We start from the raw sequence: 25,929 nt of genomic DNA, 5'->3' as shown, positions 1-25,929 counted from the left end.
TTGAGAAGGATTTAAAGCCAGTGACCCATTTTCCATGTGTTGAAAATACCACATTAGCGGTGGGAAGCTAAGTCTGCCTGTGTCAGTGTTAATAACCTACTCTTTCCTCAAGAGCTGTATCAGCTTTTTGTTCTGTGCAACCTTTATATGTTCTGGGAGAAACTCCCAGATGAACCAAGGAGTAGGGAGCGTGATCAAATCAAACAGCCTGGAAATTAAATTCTATTCTCACAGTTTAATTCAATTTCCTCTTAACTGCAGCAAAGAGCTTTGGAAGGAAAGCTTTGCCTGGCAGGGAGATATGTTCACTGTAAAAAAAAAAAAAATATGCAGGCCTGATTAGATGTTTGGGGGATTTGAAATGAGAGGGTGGGGTTAGGTAGTTGGCTATAACTTTTTCTCTATTTATCCATGAATAAAGAGAGGAAAGGGGATGTTCTGTCCCTTGAGAGAATGATATGTGAATGCCTTCAGCTTTTAAAGACTCACAATGCCACCAGTCAGCTTCATGCATGCATTTGTGACAAGTTGCCACCACCTGCTGGTAATTCAGAGGAGGAGCCGCAGTTTTGTTAACAGGAAATCTCTGGCCATGGGTTTACCAAAAGGTACCAAAAAGATAAGATCTGTTCCTTCCTTTAGCAGTAGGGAATTTCACAGGTTGATGAACATTGTTATTGGAATCTGTACTGAATTGCCCAATTAACTTGTGTAACATTAAAAGCAAGATTATACAGGGAATATGTTCATAATAAGCTGTTGCTGTTCAAATCCTTTGAAAGAAGTACTTGAACTGTAAAAGCAGCCAAATCTTTGCTTAGGCTCATAGCTGTTTTGCCAGTTGCTTCTTCTGACTCCATATGTGCATGCAAGAAGAGCTACATTTAGACTTTTTTCCTGGTTTGGGCTAAATTCACTGTATCCATACCTTTCAATATACCAGTGCATACACATTAATTTTGTTCTTTAAACTTTAAACATTGTTTTCAGGATCTCATCAACTCTATTCTGCTATGATTTTTTGGCTCCACCCCCTTCCTTTCAGTCCATGGATTCTTCCTTCCTAGATTTGTTTGCAATTTCTTTCATTCTCTGGAGCTACCTCAATATATTTTCATACTGGCCAATCACTTTTCAATTTGGTCTATTTACTTCTCATTCTTTCCTAATCTCTTCCTGTATTGCCATATATATTTCTTATCTAATCCCTTTCCATTGTACATCGTGTACTTTTATGTGTCTTATTCCACTCTCAATTCTATATAAACAAAGTAGGCAGAAATATACTCTCAAACACAGGTGTTTTTGCTTGTCAAATTAACCACTAGTTTTTACTAGCTTTTGCCCAAATTAAGATTTTTCTACCTTTACTAACATTCTAACAAGGAATACGGTATTTTTGCCATTTATGTGAAATTTGCAGTCACTTATCTCATTTTCTCTGTGAAGCCCAAGCCATGGTGACATAGTGGTTAGGGTGCAGTACTGCAGGCTACTTCTGCTGACTGGCGACTGCCTGCAATTTGGCAGTTCGAATCTCACCAGGCTCAAAGTTGACTCAGCTTTCCATTCTTCCGAGGTTGGTAAAATGAGGACCCAAATTGTTGGGGGCAATATGCTGACTCTGTAAACCACTTAGAGATGGCTGTAAAGCACTGTGAAGTGGTATATACCGTAAGTCTAAGTGCAATTGCTACTTTGATTTTTGATATATATATCTTGTTGCATCTTGTTGCAAATTGTCTGGATTCTTAGCCATCCACACAGCATCATGACATAAAATCTCTGTGTAAATATCACTACAAGTATTCCTTATGCTTTCATAAATAGGTATATTAAATAACCAAGGTGGCATATGGTTCTTAACTCGTTTGTTTTGAATCATTTGGTAATCCTTCTGCATGCTTCACTTTAGTGTAATTTTTGCCTTTCACATAAGACTTTCTTTAATTCAAACCCGTTTACTATATCATATGTTTTTTCTATATCAACAAACATGGAATGAATTTTCTCACATTCATATTTCTCTCAGCGATCTGCTGAAAAACAAAAATATAATCTGCACATACTCTGGCATAAATTCAAATTGCAGAATTGTACTTCTTTTCGGCCTTTCTTACACTCTTTCAATCAGAATTCTGTCAGACACCTTCCTAAGCACCTCCATGAAATAATTTACAAGATGATGGGGGAATTAATGTACAGTCATTCTACAAATACAGTCTTCCATAGTTTAAATCAGTATGCTTGACTTTCCTTTCATCCAGTTCTTCTGGCACACTCCCATTTATAGCATTCATTTCAGTTTTGTTTGTTGACCTCTCACCATCATTCTCATATAAATTTCTAAAATGTTCCTTTAGCATTCCTTCATTTAGGTTTTATCCTAAATAGTTTCATAATTTATATTTTCTAATTCTGTTTATTTTCTTTGAAGCTCCTGATCCAGTCCTCTTCATCCACTTCCATAGCATTTAAAAAAATATTTCAATCAAAATTGCTCTGCATTTTCTCTGTTTCTTTTTATTGTTTCTTCTTCTGTTTGATTACATTCTTTCACCTATCCTTTCCTTCAAATACAATATTAAATAAATCTCTCTTTTTTTCGTAACAATCACACTTTAATTTGCATTTTTCTCATACACTCTTTTTCAACCATTCTACCAAGTGTCTTTTTCACATTTATCATTTGCCTAATTCGATGCATTTTTTTTTGTTATATTTTGCAATGTAACAAGTAACTACTTCCAAGCAGATTCAATATTATCTTCCCTCATGTCTACTTTTCATTCATTTTGGTATGAGACTATTTATCTTTTAATACTTTCTCATAAACGGCTTGTACTTTCTTTTCTTGGAATCATTCTACATCCACTCTAGATTATTTCTGCCTTTTTTAATTCCATGACAAATTTTTCCTATGATCCATTTTTGACACCACTAAAAATGATTGTCCTACATTCAGACTCTCCAATTATCCTTGTATCTTTCACTGTTTCTCTCCATTTTTCATCATAAACAATCAAAGCAATCGTCTTTTTAGATCCTGTTTTGGGTAGTGTTAAACTTAACCCATGAAACAAAAACAGCCTTTCTGAGTAGATGCCTAACATTCTCATTTTTTAGTTGCACTTGTGATATACTGTTTCATCTCATTCTCATCCATCCATTTATTTAGTGTATGGCTGGTCATACACAATATTAAAACATTTCATTTTTACAGGTTAAAACAATTAAAACAATTAGAAAAAGAGCAGTAAGAAAACCTAAGAGGAAAACAGAAATAACATTTCAGAGTTTAATGTTGAGTTTAGTGATCCAGTCAGTAGCTGTCGTTGTTACGCAGAGGAAGTCCCTAAAATCTCCTGGATACCTTCTGTTAGAGCAGTGGTTCTCAGCCTGTGGGTCGCGACCCCTTTGGGGGTCGAATGACCCTTTCACAGGGGTCGCCTAAGACCATCGGAAAACACATATTTTCAATGGTGTTAGGAATAATTTTATGGTTGGGGGTCACCACAACATGAGGAACTGTATTAAAGGTTGTGGCATTAGGAAGGTTGAGAACCACTGCGTTAGGGCATTCCCTCACTATATGTTGGATAGTCTGTCGGGGGCCCCCCGCAATCACATTGTGCTGAAGGTGTCTTTCCCCATTTATACAAGGAGTCAGCACACACCCCATGAGTCATTCTAATTCTATTGTATGTTACAATAGAATGTTGTATGTGTCGGGGTAGATTAAATCCTGGAGGTATACTATTAGGATTAATATGCTCAGAAATATCTTGGGGGGAATAGCTACTCCACGCTTCCATCCACTTTTGTGCGGTGTTCTGATGATCGGCCAGCAGCTTAAGTGCTGTCAAGAGTGGTGGGTTTCTTGACTTTAATCCATCCATTTATGTCACATAACAAAATGTCTTTTTCCTCAGATTCATTCAAAATGTTGCATTTACCTTTACCCCAACATTCATTCTTGTTTTTTTAATCACCCCCATAGCCAGAGTTTATCATGCATGTGTCCCCAGTCTAGGGATTTTTATTTTCATATATATTCATTACACTCCAGATGATACACATTTCAAACTTAGATATTAGGCCTTTTATACATAATTAAACTTACATTTTTACTTTGTGGCATGTGTTCATCTACTTCAGGCCATAAGATAAGACTACTTGCATTCAAAACTATTTTCTCCTTCCCCTTTCTCTTGGTTTCATAAACACAACAGATATCTATTGTATTTCATTCATTAATTCATGATCTTTACCATTTATTCCTTTTATATTCCAAATCACAATCTTCTGTTCACCATGGTCTTCATCAGATGAGACCATAAATATGGACTTCACTGCTCATCAAGCTTTCATATAATACACTTTAGATAGATAAAGATTATATTATATTACCAGGTATAGTAATGGCATATATAGCAGACTTGCCTAACAGTGTTCTAATATCCTCAAATTAAAATTATAAATGAAGATGGTATAAATATAACAAAAAAAGACAATGCTAAATCTTATCAAAGTCAGAGCAGAGGGAATGGGAACAAAATAAGAATTTGTGCTTTGGTACGTGGGATCTGTTGAAGCTTATCTGTACTATGGGCTGCACATATTCTAGCTAAGCAAAACTAGAAGTGTTAAGTCTGTGGAAAAATCAAAAGGAAGTCTTAGCCTGAGGTTTGGAATTCAGATGAAATAGGATAGAGAAGGTGGTATTTGCTAACTAGCCTGAGAAGAATTATCCTCCTAAATTGTTTCATGGCCTTTTGCAAAAGGCATCTCTTAATTTTCTTTGTAGCTTCTCTTTCTTATTCATTGATCTTCCTTCCTGTAGGTGATGAAATAACTTTAACTCATTTTATTCTATAGATGAGATTGCTGCTCAGGCAAGCCTAGTAACAGGATTTTAAAATAATGTACTATTGTTCCACTTGAAGCCTCTCTTTAGTCCGTAGCAGCAAAGTATTAGTAGTTAAATCTGCTAGGGGGAATATAATGAATTTGATGCTCAGTAATTAATTTCTCCTGGAAGAATACAGTATAGTAAAGATACCTTGAAATGGAAAGAAAACAGTGTCACAAGAAACCACCTTTACTTCGGATATAGATGCTGGGCATGTTTTAACTTGCAACTATCTACAACACAAATATACCTTGGCAACTTCTTTTTTTATGCTGTGTATCCATAATGTTGTTTTCATCTCATTTCCAGGCCATAAGTAAGATAAGCTTAAATAGTCCTCAGCTATAGATAAAATAGCAGTTTCCCCCTTGTTTCCAAGCTTCAAGGTATATAAAACATCTTAAGGTTTCTCATTCAGTACTCTGGAAATAAATCAGGTGACTGCAGTGAATAGAAGCAGGATTGGGATCAGCACCAGGGCAACAAATTAATGTTGGCATTGTTTTCTGCCCACTTAAGAATAGTTAGGTAGTATTTCAACTCAATGGCAAAAGGCTCTAAGTTTGGAGGATGGTTACTGTTTTTACTGAGGTAAAAATCTCCTCAAGAGTTAGTTGCTCTTTTTCCACTGCAAACTGGGATCACAAACAGGGGACTGTTAATCCTTTTCCATTTTTCTCCCCCTCTCCCCCTGGACAAGTAGGCCCTGATTTGTAGTTGAAGAAGCAGTGGCTAAGTTTTCAGGATGCCAAGATTTAATGTGTCCTTCATGGAATCACCAGAAGTGCTGACCAAGGGTATAGCTAATGTTAATGTGGAGAAGGAGGATGGGTGGATATTTTCTGGAGAAAATGTTTCAGAATTAAAGTTGATATTGACTGGTGATTATCAGAAATGCAAAATAATACAGAATCCATTAAAAAAAAATCACAGTACTCTGACATGATGATCCTCTGGACACTCAAGAACAGAATTGGTCAACACAAAGTTACTTGGATGAAATAACAGTGAGTCAGTAGATGAGACCAATGAGGCCAAATAAAGAAAATATCAGTGAGAAGAAGCAATAGTGAAGGAAAGAAAAAATGTTGAACAATTTGAATATTCTGGATAAAGACTAGCTATATTTGTCGTTTGCCCTCAAAGCCAAACAACAAAAACAGAGAAAAACCGAAACTTGTTCTAATTTAAGCATGACTCATCCCTTCTCCTATAAACTACAGTCTCTTCCCAAGGCAAAAAGGAAGGTGGCGTATCACTCTGTTCTGGTAGAGAATCAGAAAGCAATGTGGATAGACAGTGCATGATTTGGGAATGGAGAGTCAACTTTCTGGTTTATTATTTCCTGCCCTATTAATAGCCAAAGGATAATTGTAAAGGATTTCATTATCTCTACTGTCCACTGAGTGCTAATCTTCTGTTTTTCCTTTATCCTGCCTGACCAAGAAGACCTCAGGGAGGCTGTAAAAAAAAAACCAACAACACCAAATTAATGAATTTCAGATTGGACATGAATTGGTAATTAATCACTCCCAGAATTCAAGATAAGGCCAACATAAAAGAATGCCAGGGGGAAAAAAGTAAGAAACAAAATACATCACATGTTGATAGTGAGGAGGGCTTTTGTCTATCCTGAAGGAACCCTGAATGTATTAAGTCGATTTGCTGGCAAAGAAAGTGGCCAGTAGGAAGATTCTTAGTATTTCATGGTAAAACAGGTGGACAATATCAGTAGACTTGGAGTTTTTGGAAGGGAAATTGTGGCAATTTATCTTCCCTGAAAGGAAGAGATGACATAGGATGGTAGGGATGGGGAAGAGATGGTAGGGTCAGGGGTTGACTTCTAAGACTGGAGAAAAAATAAGTAAACAAAGAATCAGGGCTAGGAAGTCTACAGAGAAAAGACAAAAACAGCCAAGCTTATGAAGAGAATATTTGGGACATCTCACTGAGGAAGAGGAGAATTGGCGATACACCGCATTCTACCTAGCATAGAATCAAGAAAAGATTTGATGTTGCTGAATGGATAAATATGGTTGTGGGTTTTTTTATCACACAGTACTCAAAAAGTGCAGCAACTTACATGTACAGTAAATACTGGGGGTAAATAGAATGCATGTTGATATATTTGAGACAGAGTGGTGAAGATGTCCTTATTAAAATAGGTAATAATAGATAATAAATGCCTTAGCTGTGATTTTAGTTGGAATGATATGTGTGTGTTTGCTGCTTTCCCTTGCTTTCCTGTATCCAAGTGACCTTGTTAGTGTTTCAGAGATGACTTATCATTTCTTTTCAAGATAGTTGATGTGAGAAACACCTTTCTGAGTTTGATAGTTGCATTATTTTTTTAGCTTGCTGAGTTTATTTTCCAAGTTAGTTGCATTATTTTATTTTAAAAAATATGTGTGGATATGTGTATGAGAATGCACATGCATGCACTGTCACACACAATGCAGTAGTCTTTGTTTTCCACTTGTGGTTGAGTTTCAATTCATATAGTTGAAGCCAAAATATGCAGAATGAACCTGGTTGGAAAAGGCTGGATTAAGAGGTATTTACGTTTACTTTTGTGATCCAATAAGTTTTCTCTGCCTTTGTACATTGTCCATTGCAGGTGGGTGTCCAATACATTTAAATTAAATAAAAATTGTTGATCACTGCTAATCCTTCCTGTTCCTTCTTTTGTTTATATACTAGCCAATGTAAGAGGGAAGTACTTTAATAAAAAAAGATGCTGGGTATATTTTCCAGTATTTTTGTTTCAACAAGGCTAGTTTTGTTTTAGACCTTGAACCAAGGTAAACGATAGTCAGTCTTGATGAGTTTCATGGCAGTGCTTTTTCCATTAGCTTCCAGGAGCTAGGAGAGCTAATAATAATTTCTGTATTGTAAAAATTAATTAGTGCTGCAGTCATTCATTTCTCAGGCATGATTAAGTATGACCTAATGACACTGTAGCAGGAACTGCTGCAGTTCTGAACTGTCCAAGAAAACATTCCAGAGGGCCCAGTTTGAATTGTGGTGTGAAAGATGAGAGGCATTTTTCATAGGTATGTTAAATAACAGAAAATGGAGAAAAGGAGGCCCTTGTCAGAATGGAGCCTAACGCATCCTAAAGTTAAGTTCTGCCTAACAGAAATAGCATTTAGAGAAGTAGTTGGTTATAGTTCATGTAAAATTAAAATCAACAAAATGAGTGAGAAAGAGGAAAACATAGAGGCATTTACAATTTAAATGTCCCTCTGGAAAAGGGTGCAGGTTTTGAACAGGCTGGGAATGTAGGGTTAAGAATACTTAAGAAGACATACTTAAGAAGACAACAAGCAGGAGGAGTTAGGATTCCCAAGAGCTGTTTTGTTTGGAAGCAAGCCAAAACATAAGATCCTATATTAAATTGGTACAGGGGCTCTGGAACTCAGACACTGTGCTATTAACTAGAATTTTCTTAGCAAGAGAATAAAGAACTTTTGGCTCTGCTTTTCACATCAGCAAGAAAAAGGGGTCAATTTGCAACGATGATTCCTCTAGTGCAAAGGAGCAGTTTTCCAAAACGATGAGGATAGGGCCACTTATCTAACGGAGGATGCTTTGACCATCTTGTAGGTATGACTTTCCTGGTTGCCCTTATATGGATCAGTAAAATGCAAGTGTGTTTGGATAAAGCTGAACTGGCATCCTTCTACCCCAAAGACTGCTGGTGAGAAAGAAGATTCAAATTTTCTGCAGAACGTTATCTTGTCAAATTGAGAATAAAGAATCATCTGTTCTGTGTCATATCTTCTGAAGATGAACCGAATCAGGATAGGAAACTTATTTTCTGACACTTACAAAAAATGACTTGTCTATGGGAATGAATAATATTCAGGGAAGAAGATAACTGTATGAAATGAGTTTGAAGGTAACATTGGCAATTCTGACCTCACATCAGTAGAATTAAAATAGGAAAATGTGCTGGATATGTTTACATAGTAGAACTGTTTAGTTATTAAGAGGCTGTCATTTCTGACTTGTTCTAAATAAAAAAAACATCTTCTGGGCTTTAATAGTTTGTTGAATTTGTCAAGTTTTGTTTCTTTGCACAGTTTCATTTTCATGGATTAACTAGGAAAGAGATTGAATTTATGTAGAAGTAGGTCTTTTCTGTCTTTGGAAACACAAAACCAGGCCCTGAATTTAAATGTCAGAATAGCCAAATGCACCAAGATTGGTTTCTACCTGTTTCTTGAAGGGATGAGCAAGGTAGAAGAGAGAGACTTGTCTCTACTAACACAGTAGAGAAAACCAGGATTAATAGACACTCCAGCTATATAGCGACATAAGTGGTATCTAATTGGCTGCAAACCGTCTTCATTAATTATTATTGATACTCTTGCCTTTGCTGATGGGTTTCCAAAATAAAAGCAGTATGATTGGAGACAAGTGCCTTTTTGAAATATGCAAACACTCTTGTGGAAAGTGCTAGATATTGCAGAGAATCGGCTGAGAAAAGCCACACAAGTATTCTTGATGTTTTAGTTTCTTTTCTATTTTGCAATAGAGTCCTCCTAGCTTTGCAAACAATTTCCCAAATGCCACCAATCTACCCATTAATGTTAACACTAATGAGAAAGGCCTAACCCATTATATAGTTGATTCCTTTGACTGGAAACCATGCTCACTTCTTTTTATTACTGAAGGGAAGGAAGGAACTTTCCAGTGGGAATGACTTAGTGTGGAAGAGGTCTTTTGCCCAGGCCATTCCTTCAGAGAATGTTCCTATGAAGACTTATTCTGTTGCTTATGCCAGCTTTGGACATAGAAAAGTATAGTATTTATCTTCATTTTATTTTATCTTTATCTTAATATTCAACTCCTCACATAATGTTGCAGGAATTCGATATTCAGGGCAGAAGCACGGGGATAGACCACTAGCTCAAACTTCAGATCCTACATACAGGAAGTTGGCAAGCTGTAAAAGTGATTAATGCAGTTTGAATTAAATTAGAGTGATGTTTTTGAAGACTGCTGGGCTAGTGGGGGTGGCAACAGTATGGTTATGTTGATGACAGATTAGTTGTGGCACAGATGGATTAGAAGTGGAGAGGATGGCAGGGAAATAGGAGCAGGAACACAAACCCCCTTCACCAAACTGCCACACAGATCAGAATCCCTGATCACAACTGTCAGGAATTGTGAAAAGAGAAACTGTCTTGAATAAGTCATAGTCATATATCTCCTTAATCAGTATTGAACCAGAATAATATATGGACTTGTATAGAGAGCTGGGCTCCCTGATTGTTTCAGAGGCTCTTATTTATAGTTTGTTAATTTGAGTCACAACCTACTAACCCTCCAGTTTTGTTATACAGGTCAGGTTTATCAATTCAGTTGGACAACATTAGAATTCCTGAGTACCTGAAGTGGGAGGCAGCTAACGTAAATTGTCCTTTACTAAAATCAAGTTGTTATGTTTTACCTCAGTCTATCCAGAATGCTGATCAGGACCATTTTATTACTTTCAGTGCATGTTCTCTTGCAATGAAAACAAAACAGAGGAAGAAGTTGCTGATTGTTCCAAAAACTCTTTGTGCTTTATTTGAATCTTATGACTGGAAAGGATCTGGATCTATTTGAAATGTATAGTGAGACAGATTCCTGTCTCCCAAACAATCCTATCACAAGCTATTTAGTTGAAAAATACTGGGTTTTTGGGAAGGGGTATTGTATGTTGTTGCCAACCAATTGCCTACATTATTTTTTATGGTCTTCTGACTTTTTGGGGGAATGTATTTGTAATATATTTTTCAGTGTACAATTCAGTCACAATACATGCAACTAAAATATTACTGAGCCTTTTAAGAAGTGCTAAGTCTTTGATTAGAGGCTTTCTCCTTGTAGTTTCTATCATTAATATCTTTCTTTTGAGCATCTATACAGCCATACTAATTAAGTGCCTCATTGTCAATTGCTGTTTTCTGCAGGGAGTGATGGACTTAAATTACCAATGTACTTTCCTTTTTAATTATGATATAGGTAAACATTGCAATTAAGAGAAACAGTGAAGAAAAACCATATTTTTGCTGAGCAGGAAGCAGCAGTTGATGCCATGAATAGGGTATTATTAGAAGTTGCAAGAGGAAGCTTCTAACTGAAGTTACAGATCAGCCACACACACACCCCCCCATTAAACTGGATTTACTTTAGAATAAATATGAAAAAAAACATTATTGGATAATATATTGCTATTTTAAATGACTTTTAAATTCTGTTATTTTATTATGGGGAAAGATTGCTTTAGTAGTGCTATATAGGATCTTAATCTGAAGAGTTAACTGATGGTATGAAGAGTACAGTGAGAGATGTGTCAAAATAAGGACCAATCTTATTTTGGATGGCATGATGGTTCATAAAAGCAACAAGTGCTCCATATGTTTGGGATGTAAAACATCAGCAAATTTTTAAGATTCTATAAGGTTTTCTCCGTGTTGATCAAATCTATAGTGCTTGGGGAGGAGCAAATTGTATCATAACCATGGATTTAGCCCCTGATCTTATTTGTGATAAATTTGTTTCAGGTGCTGATTCTTGCTGATGGGGATACAACAGGATTCCTCTATCATCAGCTTGGTTTCCTCTCCTCTCTGGAAAAGAAAGATGGAAAAGCTACTGCTTATGTCTGTGAAAACTTTACCTGCTCACTACCTGTCACCTCCAGCCAGGAGCTACGCCGCATGCTGCTGCCCTAAGTTACTATCCTTGGTAGTCCTCAGATTGCAATAGATTTGGGAAGGAAGAGGCCAACATTGGCAGTGTGGATCTTAACAATAAAATCATCTTCAGTATAACCTGGCCCATGGTCAATTTAGCTCGCCTCCCTCCTGTTTTAATAGCATCCTCTTCCTTATCACAGGAATATGCACATTTATTTGTCCTGAAATGTATTTATTATTTGTGGACAAGGCAATGTGTCTTAAGGGGATTTGCAACCTGCATTTTCAAGATCCTGAAGATTGAAGTTTAATTTAAAATAAGATAGGAGTTTGATTTCTGAGTAATCTCAGTTCTTGTGATGCGATACAGCTTTGAGAACAATGCTCATTCTCATGTGCTGCATAGAATCATAATTTAGACCACTACATTCTTTTAGATATAAAAGTCAAGACCCAGGGTTTTTTTTGTCTCTATGCTTTGTTTTTGGTTTGCAAAGGAAATAGTAGGCTTCTCCTCTGCTTTTACTCCTCAGAGTAAAGGTTCTAAGGATGAGGATCCTTTGCTTATTTGACGTTAGAAAAGGACTCCTCTTATCATCTTTGTGTTTTTCTGTAGACATGTTATGAGTAATTTTTATTCAAATAGGATTTTTACAAAGATTTTTAAAAAGTACAAAAACATAGAAGAAATAGAAAAAGGAAAGATTATAAAAGGGTAAAAGAAAAAAGTAAAAATAACAAAACAATGAAGAAAAAATAACCTAAATAAGCAACTTCCAATCTTCTTTGCAGCAATTACAAACATAACAATGGTCATCTCCACCCTCCCATTTTGCATATCAAGAGTTCTTTTCTTCCTATAAACAAATCTTTTTAATCAATAGATCTCAAAATTAGGAGTTTGTTTTTTTTCATTTCCAATAAAAAAAATCTACAAAGAGTTTCAATCTTTTTCCAGTAGTTGTAGTTCTCTTCTTAATCAAACAAGTCATATAGCCATTTCTTCACATTCACAAGCCAATCTTCAATTGTTGGTGTTTCTGTGGTCTTCCATATTTGTGCATATAACAGCCTTGCTGCAGGTACCATATATAGTACCAATTGTCCATGAGCTGGTTGACATTGTGCGTATGTGTGTGTGAATAATCACAACACTGGTTAAGAAAAGAGTCACCAACATAAATATTTGCAGCAAATCAAGATTACCACAAAATGACATTACACAAATGATATGATGCAAACTTTACCTGTGTATACTTGCATCAGATGTTGGGATAAACAGTTCCACTTAAGTTTGCCTCCTCACCCCCTGCAGACACCTCTGATTACCAGATATCTCCATCCTGCTCTGTGGCATTAGTAGCGAGCCTTGATTGTACCAAAATGACCTCATGAGAGAAGTGACATGATGAAAAATCCCTCTTGATTTTTCATCATGTATCTTGATTGACACAAGTGCACTGTTGTGGATTGTGTGTGCTGGCACATGTCTTTGTTATGTACAGTATGTACACAAACATGCATCAGACACCTGTCAATTCCTGCCCTGTTTTAAACTTCGTGAAATATCATCACTTCATAAGTGACTTATGAATGAAGATTCTCCTGTGATAGATACTTTTAGAAACATTTTAAAACTTCTGTATTGTCCTACTCTACTGTTGAAAAGGAAGGTCGAGTTTATATATGTAAAACTTTCATGAGTACATGAAAAGGGGGGATGAGATGAAAAGAATATAACTTAAGTATACTTGAATACTTAAGTATTCAAATTCTATACAGATATATCACTCAGGTTGTTATACAACTCAAGAAACAGGCATGAAAAATAATGTTTCCATATTCAATTTTAAGAGAAAAACAAGTTTCATGTTTGGAAAAAAAGTGACTTGAAATGAAATGTTCCATCCAGGTTTATTTTAATGAATAATAGTAAAAAGTAGAATCTAATAAATAAGTTTACAAGGCTCATAATAGCCAGTAATTGCACTGCTACTATTATCCTGCCAAAGTTCTAAACTTCCTAATGATCTCTCAAATTCACTATAAATACACTAAAAAGTACATTAAGACTTGTATTCATCTTAGATATAATTAGATTAATTTGAATATTTTTATTAATGCAGGGCTTAAGAAATGGTTTTGCTATGCTCTGTGCATTTTAATATTACAAGATCAATCCTAGATGGTGAGGAGGACCAATTATTCAGGACAGCTGTTTTTGTGCAGCTAGGAAATGTGTATTTTCACATAGCATCATTAATGATCTGCTCACTGGGGAAGTTAAGCCTACTTTTGCACTTCCTTTCCTTTTAATCTCCTTCATTGGATGGCAATGATAGAGTCCTCAAGGTATTTTGGGATTAACTGCTCCCCAAATTTACTTATGTCTACTTATGATCCAAGAAGTTGCCTCTTGATACACCAAGTCAGGATGTCAGGAAAGGGGAATATGTATCAAGGTAATAGACTCTAATGAAAAATCAAGTCATTATTTCTTTGGATGAGGAATTGTGTTAAGCGCTGCCAAGGCCATTTCATGTTGCCAGTTCCCTACTGATGAAGAAGGAGACATTTCAATCAGAATTCAAGAAAAAAGAGCCAGAATGAGCTGGTGTGGAAGCCAAGAAACTTTGCTCTTGGGTAGAATCGCATTTACTGCTGCTCTGGCTGCTCCCTATTGCCATGTCACAGCAGTAGAAGCTGAATTATTCAACGCTTGCCTATTGTGGAGCTAAATCTGTCTCCATCCAAGCAGCACTCTCATTCCTTTTCATTTTCCTGTCTCAGGTACGCAAGGAGCTGCCAGGTATCAATCTGTTTTCCTGTGCCAAATGCCACAATGAGTGAAGAAGTGAGGTACTAAATGTTGCTTTCTGGAAGAAGAGGTGACTTTGGAATGCTTTCAGGCCATGCAAAACCGCTCCATATTAATTACTCGTAAATATGTTCAAATAAGTGCATTTCCTACATTTAGGACATTTTCTTCTCAGTTTTAAGTGTGTGTGGTAAATATTCAGCTAGCAGAGCAACCACACGTTTGGAAATATTTAGTGAATGCTAACAAGCTCCATGTTGAGCAGAGGAATAACTAAATTCAACCAATTATCTTCTGAAAACTCCCCTGTTTGGTATGACTTTGAACTTGGCTTTCTTGTAAGGCATTGCAGAGAAATGTATGATGTAACGGGGTGTATGAAGTCTTCTGACACATAGGAAGAATGCAGCGGTAAAACCCTCTCTTTGACTAAGTACATCCTGTGGTTCTGCTTACGACTGCCTGTTTCACAGACAGTTGGCTGTTACTAGAAAACCATAGCAGAGAATTAAAATAGAGTCTTGGGGGATTGGGTTGATTTGGTTGTTAAATCCAGCTCTTCCATACCGTGAATATGGTGTGTTAATGTGTGCAATATGGTGCATTTGGTGGATATCCGGTGAGGAAGTTCTGTCAATCCTGTCATTGCTTTGGCACTTTGACCTATGTCAATCTCTGTAGGTAGAGAGCTCCCAGCCAAGCAACACCAGAGAAGCCTTTGTGCAAGATTGAAAGAGCCATTTGGAACAAGGCGGTGTGATTGCGTAAAGCAGAAGCACTGGCTGTGCACTGACAGTGATGGATAGATTTAGTTATGGGGTTGCTTGACCCTGCTGCTATTCCTAGCAGTAAATTAGATAATGGCACTTCCAGACCCGATAGGAACCGTTTTATTCTCTGCTGTGCAAGTTCTCTCATCAATTTTTCTTTTGACAAGGGGCTTCATCCCAGCTACAGAGTCGGCCTATACACTTCCCTGTATATTCCTCAGCTTATGACACAATCAAGTGTTAAAATAGGAAGAATGGGACGTTCGGCATCATTAGCGGGGCCAGTGCTGGCACCGAGGATGCCCCAACTATCACAGAATGCTCCCAGAAAGAAAAAGCACTTCAGATGGCCCTGCAGTAGCTGCATTTGCAAATGCAAGGATGATTTCTTGTACAAGCATGGAGTGGGAAGAAGAGATCAGATAGCTACAGCTGACTGCACATTGCAGACACTTTAGAGCAGCCAACAGGTAAATTAGTTGTTTCAGCAAAGGAAGAAATATGTCGGGATGCATTCAAATGAGACAGGAGGCTGGATGAAGCCGGGAAAAGGAAATGCCATATTATACAATTGTTAGTTAAGGTCCAGTGTGTTCAAATAAGTGTTAATAAAACATTGTAGTCTTGACCCAAATCAGAGGTGACTGTGACTCAGTGGCAGGACAAATGTTTTGCATATGGGATTCAATCTCTGTCAGAAAAGACTGGCTATGTTAGGCTAATCTTAAACTTGATCTATTGCAGTTTCCTGTTTTCTCATGCAAGAGATTTACCGCTATCCCTGAGTGGCTCCACCTCTATTTCCATTCTGTCGTAAAAATGAATAGCCCTTCTCTTACTGACTTACTTAGCAGCCAGCAAAATATTGAAATGCATGTATGGCACTTTTTCTTGGACTCATTGGTAGAATCCTAGAAGGATCAAAAAGTGATACATTCTCTTGGGCGCGAAAAAACATGATGTTCACTCCCCAAACCTTCAAATTTTATGCAGAATTGATTGGCGTGGAAGTTTTGTGTGTGTGTGTGTGTGTATACATATACATAAATACATACATACATACATACATACATACATACACACACATACACACACACATATATACATATACACACACATACATATATATGTGTGTGTGTATATATATATATGTATGTATGCATGCACACACACACACAGAGTATACTAGAAAATTCTCAATGATACTTTGGACGATGGTACTAGGGTAGTGGCCTAGTCCTCTCAAATCACATCTAAGTTTTTCATATTGTCATCTAAACTTTGCATCGGTATGTTCTGATTGGAACTTCATTCAAATTGTGGGATCTCCATGGGTTGTTTCTAATAAGAGCATGTAAGATGGTTCACTAAAAATAGGCTTGCTTTTGCTTCCAGAAAGCTTAGTCCAATTATTTATAAACAATGACGTATATTTACCAACACGATTTCTTTTCACAGCGTTGTTTTCTTCCATTTTGTTCCCAGCATTAATTTTTCATTGTGAGGTGGTATTTGCTATGGTGGTCCAAATTCATTAGAAACCACAGAACTGTTTTTTTAAAAATTCATTGGCATTTAACAATGTTTTTAATAAGAAGATAATAAGGACCAGATAAAATGTGCACATTTTATGACGAAACAAGCAAATGTTAACTATGAAGCAAAACCAGTACTATATTGTAAAGCTTAGACACTTTCATTTATAACAGAAGCAAACCCCGACCTTCGCACCTTTCGCCGCGCCCTCAAAACGCTATTGTTTCACCAAGCAGGGCTGGCCTAAATGCTATTTTAATGGGTGGTTTCTATTTTAGCTCTTTCGGCCAAATTATTTAATATTTTTAAATTGTCTTTTAACTTTCATATAGTTGTGGGTTTTATTTTTGGCTGTACAGCGCCCTGAGTCCTTCGGGAGAAGGGTGGTATAAAAATTTAATAAAATAAATAAATAAAATAAATAAATAAAACATGGGCTTGCATGCTTTCTTTTTGCAAAAGAAAAGGGAAAGTCCTTGAAAGATTATATATTTTTAAATATTGCAACAAATACTGTATGTACAATATCCATTATATTTATTTAACAACATTTCTCTAAATAAGTTTGTTTGTGGCTTCTGTTGAAATGCTTTGATTATGCCCTTGACAAAAAAAATTCCCAAATTTTTAACACAATAAATTCATCGGTGCATGAGATGTTCTCACTTCTTTTTTCTGGTTCACAATGCCCTTTCTCCACCACCATCACCCCTCTATATTGTAAGCAATTTTATGGCAAGTGGTGTAACTTGCTAAACTACAGCTGAAGTGGTACAGCTATGTGTCACTACAAGGATGGACCAACAGTTGCAAAACAATGAAAACATCTTAGACTTAAGCTTAGAATAACTTTATTGTCACTTTGAATGTACACTATTTGACATACATTAAAATGAAATTTTGTTGCATACAGCTCTCAAAGGGTCTCCACCTTCTATACACTACATAAACATGACTACATAAATAAATAAATAAATATTATGCATATACCCACATATATTATAACAACATAATCTAGTTTGGATGTATACCAATGGTGGGTTGCTCCTGGTTCTGTCCGGTTCTATAGAACTGGTAGTAAAATCGGCAGGAAGCTCCGCCCACCTGCCCAGACGTCACAAATGATCTGCGCATGTGTAGAAGCTTCTGCGCATGCGCAGAGGCGCACGTGCGTGCCCCCATTGCGAACCGGTAGTAAAGGTAAGTAGAACCCACCCCTGATGTATACATGTAGATGGCGAGAAAAATGCATCTTGTAAATTTACCAGACGGATGGCATCGGGAATAAAGCTGTTACAGAATTTGGTAATCCTGCTAGAAATATTTTGAAACTTCCTCCCAAACAATGCAACAGGGCCTGAGTACTTAAGAATCCATCTTAATATACATTGCAGTACATTCAGCATTAGAAAGAGATGCATGGTAGTGTGAATATCCTGCAGCTTTTCTGAATTTATGCAGGGCCTGTAATAATAATTTCTCGGTGGCACTGAAAAGCAACCTCTCTCTGCTAACTCAAATGCTTGTGATCTCAAAGTCGATTTTAAGACTCAGAAAAGCGATCTGATACAATTGGATATTACATACCAATTGAGTAAACACAGGAAAGCAGCTTAAACTTGTACACAATGATACAATGGAAGAGAGATTTCACAAGAGAGTTCTTGTATCAACACTGCAGTTCTTTTCGTTATTAAGATTAGAAAAGTAGTTTAACTCCATATAACATCATTTGTCTTTGGTGAAGATACAGTAGCCTCTCCAATGATGGGATTTAGAAGAAATATTTTAAATATTATCCACTCCAGGATATTCTGCTTAAAATGCTACCATGTTTTCCCGAAAATAAAACCCTGTCTTATATCTTTTTGAACCCCGAAATAAGCGCTTGGCCTTATTTTCGGGGAGGACTTATTATTTTGGGGCGCATGGAGCAAGATGGGGCTCCTCTTGCAGTCTTACCTGATTTCCAGCTCTGTGTTTAAATATTTTCGGGGGGTGGCTTATTTTAGTGCATGCGCTCAAAAGCCCGATTGGGCTTATTATCAGGGGATGTCTTATTTTCAGGGAAACAACAAATTGATCCTGATGTTCTGAAAAAGGTTACAAAACACTCCACATCTGCCCTATCACTTCATATATCTCTGTCTTCTTAATGGCTGTTGCAGCCTGAACAGAGTAGTGAAGATTCTGTAATGTGTGTGGATAGCTGGTTGTGTCCAGAGCTTTCCAAAAAAAGGGTGTTCCAGGAAACAAGGAGAGGCAGCCAGCAAAAATGCCTTTGGAACCAAAGAGGATTTTTTCACTTTGTTTCTTTGTTTTTCTAGTGAACCTTACAGGAAAGTGCGGGTTGGGTGGAAGATGGTTCTTTTCAAAGTCACCATAGTTAATTTATTATTATTTTTTTTGGTGGGACCATACAACCATACTTCAGTTGTAATTTCCATTTTTTTAAATAAATGTGATAAGGTGTTGGAGAAACCTCTAGGATGACTTATGAAAACCATTAGTGGATGTGTTAGGCTATTGTCTGGGGCCTTTGTTTAGATCTTCCAACTTTCTTTCAGTGACACAGAGAAGATAGCTCTTCTGCCAAACCTTGACCTTTAGGGACTACATTTTGCCAATAATGTATTGCCAGCTCAGATTAGTGTTATGAAAATCATTCCGAATCATGAATATCTGATTCAAACAGCACAAGTGTCGCTTATATACTTGAACCTCACCAAATAAACTTCAGTGTAAAACAGATTGACTATGTCCCAGAGGTGGTATTTTGCAGGTTCTGACCAGTTCTGGAGAACCAGTAGCGGAAATTTTGAATAGTTTTGAGAACCGGTAAATACCACCTCTGACTGGTCCCGCCTCCATTGATTCTTTGCCTCCCAAGTCCCAGCTGATCGGGAGGAAATGCGGATTTTGCAGTAACCTTCCCCTGGATTGGGGAGGGAATGGAGATTTTATAGTATCCTTCCCTTGGAGTGGGATGGGAATGGTGATTTTATAGTATCCTTCCCCTGCCACGCCCACTAAGCCACGCCCACAGAACCGGTAGTAAAAATATATTGAATCCCACCACTGCTATGTCCCATTGATGATCCAGTTCATTCTTCCCTGTCAAGATGTATCCAATGTTGACTGCTGTTCAAATCATGAATAGTTGGTTGCCAAGAGCAAATCAAATAAGGGAACATCAATAAGACAGCACCACCAAAGGCATTTGACATCACCAAAAATCTCTTCCACATATGCAATTGAAATGAAAAACAAGTTGGAACTGCTGGACACTTCTGAGAAGACGACCGATGAACTATGGCAAGAAATTCAATCAACCTTCACTGAAACAGCTGCTGAGCACATACCACATAAGAAGCCAGAGAAAAAAACACAATTGGCTCTCAGATGAAACCATCAGAACAGCCAAGAGAAGAAAAGAGGCTAAAGCAGTAGGCAAATAGAAGGAAGGAAAGAGATTGGACATGGATTTCCAAAGAGCAGAAAGGAAAGACAGCCAAGTTTACTGGGCCAGTAGTACAAGCAGCTAGAAGAGGACTATATGATGGTTTACAACAGGAATGTATTTGTGCAAGTCAAAAGGATTCAAACACCATTTACTGTTCATAAAAGTATCAAAAACAAGCAAGGGAAAGAACTGTCTGAACAATAAGGTGTCAAAACCAGAAGAACCATATGCCAGCAACAAAGAGACTCAGCTCAAGATGATGAAGGAAAGGGAAGCAGAAATAAAACCAGTCATTCTTTAGGAAAAAGTTGTGTGGGCAATGAGTCAGCTGCCAAACAACAAGGCCCCAGATGTTGATACCATCCCCACAGAATTGCTAAGCCTTGTACCACTGACAACTAACACAGCTTTATGGCAGAAAATTTGGGAAATGAGCACCTGACCACAGGATTGGAAATGATTAGTGTTCACTTCACTGCCAAAAAAGGGCAACCCCAAAGATTGTTTTCAATTACTGCACAATTGCCCTCATCCCTCACACTAGCAAGATTCTTGAGATCATTCCACATCCAAAATGAATTAGGGTAGGGGTCTGCAACCTTAAACACTCAAAGAGCCATTTGGACCCGTTTCCCACAGAAAAGAAAACACCGGGAGCCACAAAACCTGAGTGGGCGTGGCCAACTCAATGTCACTCACTTCCACCAGTCACATGACCCCTTAGCTACGCCTACCCAGCCAGTCATTAGGGGAGAGAACCAGTTGTTAAAAAACACCAGGAACCACAAAACCCTTTTGACATCTCTCTCTCTCTCTCTCTCCCTCCCCACCTCTCTCTCTGTATCTCTCTATGTCTCTCTCTCTTCCCCTCTCTCTGTATCTCTCTGTCTCTGCCCCAGCCACTTCTCCATCACCCACCATCGCCCTTACCTTCTCAGGCCAGGAAGGAGTGACTGGGAGGGGAGGGCGAGGCCAGCCAGTGGTAGGATCACCTGACAGGGAGCCACAGCAGAGGGCCTAAAGTGGTGCATGTGGCTCCGGAGCCTCAGGTTACTGACACCTGAATAGGGTGTTGAAGAACATCTTGCATCTGACTTCAGAAAGAGGTCATGGTACACGACCATATTGCAAATCTACATTCGATCATGGAAAAATCTCAAGAATATCAAAAGAACATCTACATTTCTTTTATTGACTTCAAGAGAATATTTGATTGTGTCAATTATGACAAGTTTTGGAGAGCCATAGAAGATTTAGGGATACCAACATATCTGATCAAGTTCATATGACTGCTGTACAGAAATCTTGTCTCTTTCCTCTTACCTTTTTAACTCGGACCAGCTAACTAACATCTCTATAAGTTTTGAATTCTAGATGTTATGGACCACATTTGCTTCTCTATTGCTGCCATACCCCATTTCCCTGAGTTTGTATTCCAGTTGGTTCCTACTGCTTGACTATGAACTGAACTCTTCATCCTGGTCACCAGACATTGATCTTGTTCTCTTGTATTTTTCAGAGTTTGCATCCACCCAACCACTTCTCTGTTTGCCTGTATAGTTGCAGTACTACTCATCAATATGCTACTTATAAATTGAGCTCCTCACTCTGAAACTGGATTTCTTGAGAGGGAGACATTACTTCTGAAGGAGCAGGATTTTGAACTGAGGGTCTTCCTAGACTTAAAGTTCCCACTGGATGAGCAGGTAGATGTCATAGGACCTGATTACTTGAGTTACTGATTATCTCTCTTAATATCTGGGTCTATACAGTCATCCTGTGAATGAGATAGGTGGCAAAATCTGGCAAAATTGGCACACTATAGGTTCCTAGGTTAAATAATGCCATTTATTGTGGGATCCTGGAAGTGTGCCTTTTTTTGTAATGGTGCCTGCCTCTAGAAAGAAGCTACTCTAAAATTTGAATAGCCCCCATCTTATTGGTGTTTCAAAGGGCCTTGAAGAGCTGGCTCTTTGACCAGATCTTTGGTAAGGGTGACTGAAGCTCTCTTTAGATCAAAGGTGGGGAACTATGGCCTCTTTATGACTTGTGGATTTCAACTCCCAGAATTTCTGAACCAGCATGGTTGGCTCAAGAATTCTGGGAGTTGAAATCCACAAGTCATAAAAGGGCCAAAATTCCCCATCTCTGCTTTGAATTGTGAGGGTTGATTTTCTTTGTTCCCATCCAGTTTTGTAATTTTTGCTATCTTTAATCTTCATTTTGTTGTTTTTAATGTTTTAAAAATTTTGTCAACTATCCAGTCATTGGGAATCAGGCAGCATATAAATTTACTTGATGATGATGAAGATAATGACAATGAAATATTAGTGCTGTAAGCCACCCAGAGTCATCCAAGTGTAAGTTGGGCAGCTATATACATTTATTTAATAAAGAAAGAAAGAAAGAAAATAATAAATGATGTACAGAAAGGCCTTTGTCCAGCTTCATCTGATCTATCCAGTTGCAGTTCTATATGCAATGAAAATATTTTCCAAGTGTACCTTGTGTCCTATCACTATTCAGTTGGAATATTGCAACAAACTCTGTGTGATACTGCGACAAACAAGAGTCTTTGAACATTACTTGAACTGCAATTGACCCAGTATGCTGCAGCCCAATTGTTGGCTAATGCTTGCCACCATAAGTCTACCCAACTGTTTTATGGGCCCTGCACTGGTTTCCAATAGGTTCTGGGTGCAATTCAAATGGTTGGTTTTAATTTATAAACCCCATTGTGGTTTTGTGCCTAGGTATTTTGCAAAATTACTTTCTCTAACAGGCCCATCCCAATATAATTTTTGTGGGAAAAACTGGTGGTGGTTCTGTATCTTTGTGAGGTGAAGGAAGCTGATCCTCTACAATAATTTTCTCCAGAATAACAGAGTTGGAAGGGACCTTGTAGGTCATCTAGTCTAACCCCCCACTCAAGCAGGAGATCCCCCCACCATTTCTGGCAGGCCAGTCTCTTCTTGAAAGCTTCTATTGATAAAGCTTTAAATGAAGTTTTCCAGAGAGAGTTTGGGGTTTAAATTGGAATAGTGCTGCCTGTATTTACTTTTTTACCTTTGGTTGTTTGTCTCCTTTTTAAAATTTAATGATTTTATTGTTTACTGTGGACATTTTAAATATGAGTATCTATGGTTGCAGTGCCTATATTAATTGCTGGATGTCCTTGAAGTGTGCTGAAGTGTAACAGCACATGTTACATCTCTGTTCTGTGAGCTCCATTGATTGCCAGTTTGCTTTCAGGTGCCAATTCAAGGTGCTGTTTTTTATGTTTGAAGCCCTTCATGGCATGAGGTGAGTCATTTGAGGGACTGCTTCTTCCAAATTATATCTGCCTCTCCCATCAGATCCAGCAGAAATGGTATGTTGCATGTCCTGTCTGCTCAAGAGCTATATCTGGTGGGGCCTGCAAGATGTGCCTTTTCTGCCATAGTTGTCCAATTTGTTGGGAAGAAACACTGAGTTCCTGAAGTGTTGCATGCTGACATTTGAACTTGCCAAGAGTCCTTGCATTCCTTTTGGCGTTCGGGACTAATTTCCTGGATCTTTTGCTCCCCGAACTCCTTGATTTGCCAAATCCATTTGGATTTATTGCCGGGCAGCCTTGTTGCAGACAGTGCTGGGCTGGACTAGAGGCTGCTTGAGGTTTGTGTGGGGGTTTGTTATCACTCTGCTCTGGGACTTGCCAGAAACATGGGAGCATTTGGGGAGATTTGGAGTAATAAAGGGGTGGTTTGAACTGCCAGCTGTTTGTGTTATCTCTCTGCTGTGCCCTGGATCATCACATGACTAATCTTTTGGGGTTGAAGCAGTAGAGACTCTACTTTTGGCAACGCCTTGCTTTTTACTTCAAACAGACCTGTTTTACATGTTTCTTTGCTGACTTCCTCCTAGACACCAACAGGGATTGAACCAAAAGCATTCTTGTCACATCTTGGGGCCTTGGCAACCATGGTGTGTCTGTTCCTCCATCTTGTCACATCTTGGGGCCTTGGCAACCATGGTGTGTCTGTTCCTCCATCTCATCCATATTGAGAATACATCCACTTTCCAAGTCAACCAAAATTCCTTTCTCCATATCATGAACCAATCTTCTCTGGGTCAAACCCAGTGGTGGGTTTCTACCTGCTCGCCCCGGTTCGGGAGAACCGGTAGCGGCAGCAGTGGGAGGCTCCACCCACCCGCCCAGATGTCATCACAGAAGCTCTGCACATATGCAGAAGTGCCACATGTGAGCGAAGGGAGTGTGCATGCGTGCTCACAGTTCCAAAACGGTAGCAAAGATAAGTGAAACCCACTCCTGGTCAAACCCCTTTGTTTTTTTGGGAGGGGTTGTTTTGGTTAATTGTAAGCCACCCAGAGTTGTTGTGGAATTGTAAATTAAATTAAAGTCCAAGACACCGCTCATCAATCTCCTGTACCAGATGAAATGCTCCGAATGAACTTTAGCAGTGACTTTTGCTTCAAAACTAGAGGGACCAGCAAACAGGAACAAACAAGGGCTTTACCTGTCATTTTGCTGGATTTCTAAATGTCTTTATGGTATTATGGGAAGACTCACAGGTCAGAAATTCAGTGGAAAATGCACAGTGGGTAAGCTCAGAACAAAGAACTTAGCTTCTCTCCAAAAATAGTTTGTCCCAGCATGCTGAGCTGTTCGCGTTCTCTCCATTTGTGTCCAGTTGCCGTCTGTCCCTCTCACACAGCCATTGAAAACATGTTGTCAATTTTAATTGGACTGAGCTAAGGTGAAAAACTATTTTGATAAAGAAAAAAGATAGGGACACTCAAGTCTTTTCAAGACTGCTGCAAACAAAATCCTACAAGAGTGCTCAAATATTGAAAGAAGTTTCAGTGCATTTTTTCCATGTAGGACATAGATTTTATTACAGTTCTCTCCTGTTCTCCCTGAGGAATATATCAAGCCAGGCTAAATAGTTCCCTGGTTGAAATATAAAAAAAACATTTTGTATTGCCAAGTAATTCAGAAAAAAGAGAGGCCTAGATCATAATCCAGACATCATTTTAAAGTATTAGGCTCTATTAAATAGTGAATCAAATTGAACAGATCCAAGAACAAAACTTTTAAGAAGCTTGGATCTAGTTTTTTAAAATCAGATTCATTTCAGATTCCAGGACAAAAGAGAGCTGTGATGATTGCCCTATTTTCCTTCCTAGCTCAGTTACACAGAGCCCAGTATTCCCATTAGTAATATGCTGAAGGGGTTCAGTGGGAACCAGATTTGTGGCATACTTTGTTCCTTCATGATTGGGAGCTCATAGGTCGAGGAAGGGAGATCTATGGTACACCAGTATTGCAAACTAGTTTGGCCTGGCCTGACTTGGGTAACTGGATATATGCCCCCCCCACACACACACACACATCCCTTCTGAAATTAAAGAGGGAAAGATTTGATCAGCATTACCCACTATGGAGGAAAGACTGGTGAAATAAATAGATCTTGTTGAGATGGATAAACTAACCTCTTTGATTAGAGAAAAGATAATCGGAAACCCCTTATGGACTTTTTGCATAAAAAGAAAAAGGAAAAAAATAAAAATCTTGTGATTTATGGCTTTGATGATTAGACAGGATAGATAATAGAAATAAGAGAATCATGAAGTAACTTTAAAGAGAGGGGTCAAAATATAGTTGTACATTTATTTCTTTTACTTATTTATGTCCTTCCTGTCAATGACTACTTCAGCTTCAACCACAACAATACACG

At 38.0% G+C, this 25,929-nt stretch overlaps 1 protein-coding gene across 5 annotated transcripts in view; it reads left to right on the top strand.

The window, feature by feature from the left end:
* SPATA20 (spermatogenesis associated 20) overlaps nucleotides 1–11,739 on the top strand; it is a 48,405-nt gene extending 36,666 nt beyond the window's left edge. For all 5 annotated transcript variants that reach the window (XM_034413000.2, XM_087887150.1, XM_087887151.1 and 2 more), the window contains one exon: nucleotides 11,470–11,739. In XM_034413000.2, the coding sequence (XP_034268891.2) occupies nucleotides 11,470–11,640 (171 nt within the window). In that variant the 3' untranslated portion in view covers nucleotides 11,641–11,739. The remainder of the gene's footprint in view (nucleotides 1–11,469) is intronic.
* Nucleotides 11,740–25,929: the final 14,190 nt, after the last annotated feature.

This window comes from Pantherophis guttatus, chromosome 2, assembly GCF_059756535.1.
Source record: "Pantherophis guttatus breed Tessera chromosome 2, ASM5975653v1, whole genome shotgun sequence".
In the NCBI taxonomy this organism is placed as follows: Eukaryota; Metazoa; Chordata; class Lepidosauria; order Squamata; family Colubridae; genus Pantherophis; species Pantherophis guttatus.
The sequence above is the reverse complement of the archived record's forward strand: the minus strand, read 5'-3'. Positions and strand labels throughout refer to the sequence as shown.